This window comes from Mus caroli, unplaced genomic scaffold (assembly GCF_978045245.1).
Source record: "Mus caroli unplaced genomic scaffold, Mus_caroli_1 scaffold_17, whole genome shotgun sequence".
Lineage (NCBI taxonomy): Eukaryota > Metazoa > Chordata > Mammalia > Rodentia > Muridae > Mus > Mus caroli.
The window spans coordinates 52,994,098-52,999,358 of record NW_028227272.1 but is presented as its reverse complement, the minus strand read 5'-3'; the positions used below and the strand labels follow the sequence as shown (position 1 = coordinate 52,999,358).

Below are 5,261 nucleotides of genomic sequence, written 5' to 3'. Positions count from 1 at the left end.
CTATCCAAAGAAAAAAGAAAAAAAAAAAAAATGTATGTGGGGTAAGGTACCAAACTCCAATCTCGATGGACTTGTAAATGTTCTTCAGTACTGTTTTCTACAACCAGTTCACTTTGATTACCGTCATCTTTTAGTTAGCATCTACTAATTTTCAGGGTCTAACCAAGGTTTTGCACAACAATCTCTCTAAAGGTGTTCTCAAAACAGAAGTTACTGCTGAACAACAGAGTCTGCAATAATCTTACTCTTTCTCTGCGATCTTACATTCCTAGGATAAGAGCCTCCAAATTATTAAGCTCTCAGACTAAGTATCATTTCTGTTACTTAAATAAATCTTTCAAGATACAAGAATAATCTATGAAGACAGAAGTCATATGCTAACAGGCTAAAGAGTTGACAAAATAAGCCTGTTCCCTGACTCTCTCCTATCAGATACGTATACACTACCTTCATGGTTGTTCATGTGTCTCCTGTACTCTCTCAGCTGCGTGAACTTCCTCCCACACTGATCACACACCCGCTCCAGGTTTTGCTTTGCTCTTCCTTTCTTCCCATGGGTGGCCTTCTTTACATGTCTTCTGAATAAAGCTTTTTCATAAAATTCTTTGCCGCATATATTACACCTAAAATAGAGAAGGCCCAAATTATTTTCTCCAAAGTAATCATGGGCATAAGAATCAAGAATTGGGTATTTCTCATTGAGTTTAGAGCCTTCTTAGATCTACTCACCTGTAAGGCTCAGTGACAGAATGGGACTTCACATGGGAATACCAATCTTTCTTCCAGCTGTAACACTTATCACAAAACTGGCACTGGAATGGCTTCACACCAAGATGTTTGTTCATATGCTGGCGTAGATCTCTGGCTTCAAAGAAACTTTTTTCACATCTGAAATAAAGTTTAATTACTCAATTAAATACTCTTTAAAGCAAGTCTCCAAGAATTCACTATATTCTTGTTTTTGAAGCTTCACAAAATTATTCTAAATTTAAAACATCACAGAGAGAAAGAGATCCAATTTTCAGTCTTGCATCAAGGATGCAAGGTTTAAATTCTTTTTAGAACACTCAAAATGCTTGAGACGGCTTCATGCAGAACTCCCAAAAGTTACCACAAAGTGCATTTACTGTCCACCTCTCTTCCGCTCCCTCTCTTTGCATCCCCTTCAACCCCTTTCTCTTTGGGCCATGTTGGGAAGGCAGGCTCCATCATTGACACTAGGAATGAAGCAATGATTCAGGCCTAATCAATGAAATAACAGCATTCCCTTGGTCGCAGCAATCAGCTTAGGGATGCCAAATGACTTAACTGGATCCAATGAGAGGGAAACAGGACTTTTACAGGAACTATCAGAAAAGACTCTCGACAGTTTGGAAGCTGAGAGGATGAGAAGCTGAGAGCACTGGCAGACTTTGTCCATATGGAGCCTGAGAGAAACCAGACACTAGTCAATCCGAGTCCAGCGGAGACTCAAGCATGCAGTCCTCCAGACGTTCCTCTTCATTCAAGACAGTTACGGTTGCATTTGCTTTCACAGGTAACAGCAACAACAAAAAGTACTAACGAAAACTTGTACCTTGGGCCAAGAGCTGGTGGCACACACTGTTAGTCCCAACACTTCAAGGACAAAGGCAGGCAGATCTCTATGAGTTCAAGGCCAGCCTGGACTACATAGAAAATTTTGGGACAGCCAAGGCTATTTAGACTCTGTTTCAAAAACAAAACAAAACAAATAAAATCTCCCCCCCGCCCCCGCTCCATATTTGGGATGTTTTTGGTTTGGTTTGGTTTGAAACAGTTTCATTTTGTAGCCCAAGCATGTCTCCAATGTGCAATTTCCCTGCCTCAGCTCAAGTACTGGGATTACAAGCAGGTGCCACAGTGGCCAACTCCATCTTTTTTTTTCTTTCTTTCTTTTTTTTTTTAAAGATTTATTTATTTATTATATGTAAGTACATTGTAGCTGTCTTCAGACACTCCAGAAGAGGGCATCAGATTTCATTATGGATGGTTGTGAGCCACCATGTGGTTGCTGGGATTTGAACTCAGGACCTTCAGAAGAACAGTCAGCACTCTTAACCACTGAACCATCTCGCCAGCCCATGGCCAACTCCATCTTTACGTTACAATAAGACTATTTGTAGTCAAGCAAGCAAATACAGCAGAATAGGAAATGGCAGCAAAAATCTATTTATCCATAAAAGTTGTACATCACTTGGGAGTCTAGAAACTTATCAAAAGTCTATACCAAAGCCGGGTGTGTTAGTATACCCCTTTAATCCCAGCATCCTCAAGGCAAGCAGATCTCTTTCATGAGTTCCAGGCCAGCCTGAATTACTCATAGAGTTCGAGGCTAGCTAGAGCTTGCACAGTAAAATCCTGTCTCCCCACCCTCCCCCACCCCAGCTCCCCACCCCACCCCTGCCAAAAAAAAAAACAGTGAATGGCTTAGGAGAGCCAGAACTAAATAGAAAGACCCTGTCTCAAAAAACAAACAAACAAAACTACAAAGACAAAAAAAAGCTTATAAGGGCCAGTAACTGCTAAATCAAGACCTAGAGCTATAGAGCCAGCTCAGCAGTTGAGAGCACTTATAGTTCTTCCAGAGGACTCAGGGATTCATCCCCAGCACCCACACAGCAGCTCACAACTGTCTCTCAGTCCAGTCCCAGGGAATCCAACATCTTCTGGCCTCTGCATGCATCAGTCACAGTCATGGTGCACACACATACACGCAGGCAGACACCTATACACATACAATAAAAATAAATAAGCAATTACTATCTAAGGTTTTATGGCATTCTGAATTTACTCTGACTTCCTAATAAAGGTTCCTAGTAGTAAGGATCTATAGCTGAAGATCTATAACTGTTTTTTTTTTGTTTTGTTTTATGTTGTTTCATTATTTGTTTGGTTTTGGGTTTTTTTGTTTTGTGTTTTGTTTTTGGAGAAAGGGTGTCACTATGTAGCCCTGCCATCCTCAAACTTAGAGACCCTGTGACTAAGAGCGTGCACCATCACACTTGGTTAAGAACTAAGATTGTTTAAACTTATTGGATGGCTCACTGAAGGAACCTATCTTTTCCTTTTTATTTATATCCCAACCTTTGTATAACTGTGTGTTTGGAGTAGCAGAATTGCTTGTTGAGAACATTTAAAGCCAAATAGATTAGCCAGTGTCTCTTAAGGGCAAGGAACACATTTTGTAGAAATGTAAACATCAAAAGCATGAAAATGAGATGCTCTGAGGAATAAGAACTTAGAAAACTCTTCACTTCTTTCTGGGAATCAAGATGCATAAATACATAAAGCTGAACATACACTGAGATACAATCTACAAAGAGGCTGGCCTGAGTCTGCACAGCCTGCTAGTGAACGCTGACAAACTATTAGGCTGAATGCTGGAAAATCCTGGAATTAGTAATCTTATTTGAACAAAATTATAGAGCCTGGTGGTGATGGCACAGGCCTTTAATCCCAGCACTCAGGAGGCAGAGGCAAGCAGATCTCTATGAGTTTGAGGCCAGAGTGAGTTCTAGGGCAGGCAGCTAGAGCTGTTACAGAGAGAAACCCTGTCTCAAACAAACAAACAAAAAAACCAAAAGTAAACAACAATAACAACAAACCTCTAAGGTGATTAGGTTTTTCATTTTATCAACTTAACTTCAATTTTAAAAGTGAAAAAAGAAGAGTCCTAAGGAAAGAGAAAGAACATACAATGTTTCAAGGAACCTCCTGCAAAGACACTCTGCTGGATGTAGACCTCTGCCTTACAGTATCCACCTCTAGGTAGGACCTTGGAAAGTCTCTTTAAATCACTGTTTTAAAAAACTCTTAAAACAAACAGTAAGAGGTGGATGGATTGATGACTCAGTAAACTAAAATTATGGCTTAATGTAATCTTCAAATGTTTTCTTGTAAAAAAGCAACATTCAAATCAGTGAGCTTAAATAGGGAAGTTACCATCACATAGTAACTACTTACTGAGTACAATGATAGCCTCGAACTTCAGGCTTTGGCTGGTGTTTCTTAAGGTGCTTGCTAAGTCCAGAGCCCCTATGAAAAGACTTTCCACAAACTGAGCAAAAGTACTTGGACTCTCCTGTAAGAAAGTGAAAAGCCATGCTGTAAGTACAGTAGTTAGGCCGTCTTTTCAACATAATTTCATTTCTGGTTTGGTGCTTGTATCTAGTGCTGCTTATTTATTCGAATGCTAAATACAGGCTTCTCAAGATGTGGGTGCTAGCCTGGTAGTGGTGGCGCACGCCTTTAATCCCAGCACTTGGGAGGCAGAGGCAAGCGGATTTCTGAGTTCAAGGCCAGCCTGGTCTACAGAGTGAGTTCCAGGACAGCCAGAGCTATACAGAGAAACCCTGTCTGGAAAAACCGAAAACCAAAGGAAAAAAAAATGTGGGTGCTCCATAGAGATGCTGTGTGAACCTTGTTCCCTTGTGCAGGTAGAGGGAGTGGAGAAAGGAAGACCGAGATATAAGAGACTACCACGAGAGGAATAGACTATGATCATGAGACCAAGAGTAAGAGCAAGTAACAAGGGATAAGTTAGTATATATAGTGCTAAACCTGCCCAATCCAGGCTTCCAGTTTGTAAACAAGATACCTGGATTGTGTGTCTTTTATATAGATAGCTAGGATTATGAATTCTTTTCACATTCTGAACTCAAAATTTTATCGAGACAAGAGTAAACAGTAACATTTTACAAAAACCCGGAGAAAAACTTCATTAAATTTTCTTTTCCCTTTCAAAACTGTCAAGGTGTATTTAAAATGTGCTGGTTCTATGTCACTGAGGTAAATACCTTTGCAGGTGAGAGCTGAGTTATAGCAGTCACAGCACTCATAGGAGAGAAAGGAGGAAGAGGTCGGGGGCTCTGCATGGAGATGCGGAAGTGGTAACAGGAGAAGCATTCAAAGGGGATGCAGAGGGTACTCTGTAGACCAGGGGACACGCCTGCCTAACGAGCTATCACCGTGTCTCCACCTCTGCCCATTCCATGCAGAATGGGAATCCCAGAGCTATGACAGCTCTCCTGACACAGTGAACAGAAATGGAGGCATGGTTGTGTCTGCCTTTAATCCTAGGACCTGAGAGGTAGAGGGAGGAGGAGCTCTTGAGTTCTAGGATAGCCTGGACGATAGCATAAGTTCCAGGACAGCTGGACCAAGCATGATTATACTAGTAAAGGTCACTGTGCAAGAATAGAGTGCATCTGAAGACTCTGAACTAGAATCGTAATAGGGCT

The 5,261-nt window shown here is 41.1% G+C and overlaps 1 protein-coding gene across 1 annotated transcript in view; it reads right to left on the bottom strand.

The window, feature by feature from the left end:
* Zbtb11 (zinc finger and BTB domain containing 11) overlaps window positions 1–5,261 on the bottom strand; it is a 32,406-nt gene that overhangs the window by 518 nt on the left and 26,627 nt on the right. The window contains exons 8-10 of the mRNA XM_021184538.2: window positions 3,985–4,102; window positions 730–888; window positions 448–623 (exon numbers count right to left, since the gene is read on the bottom strand). Coding sequence (XP_021040197.1) covers window positions 448–623; window positions 730–888; window positions 3,985–4,102 — 453 coding nt within the window. The remainder of the gene's footprint in view (window positions 1–447; window positions 624–729; window positions 889–3,984; window positions 4,103–5,261) is intronic.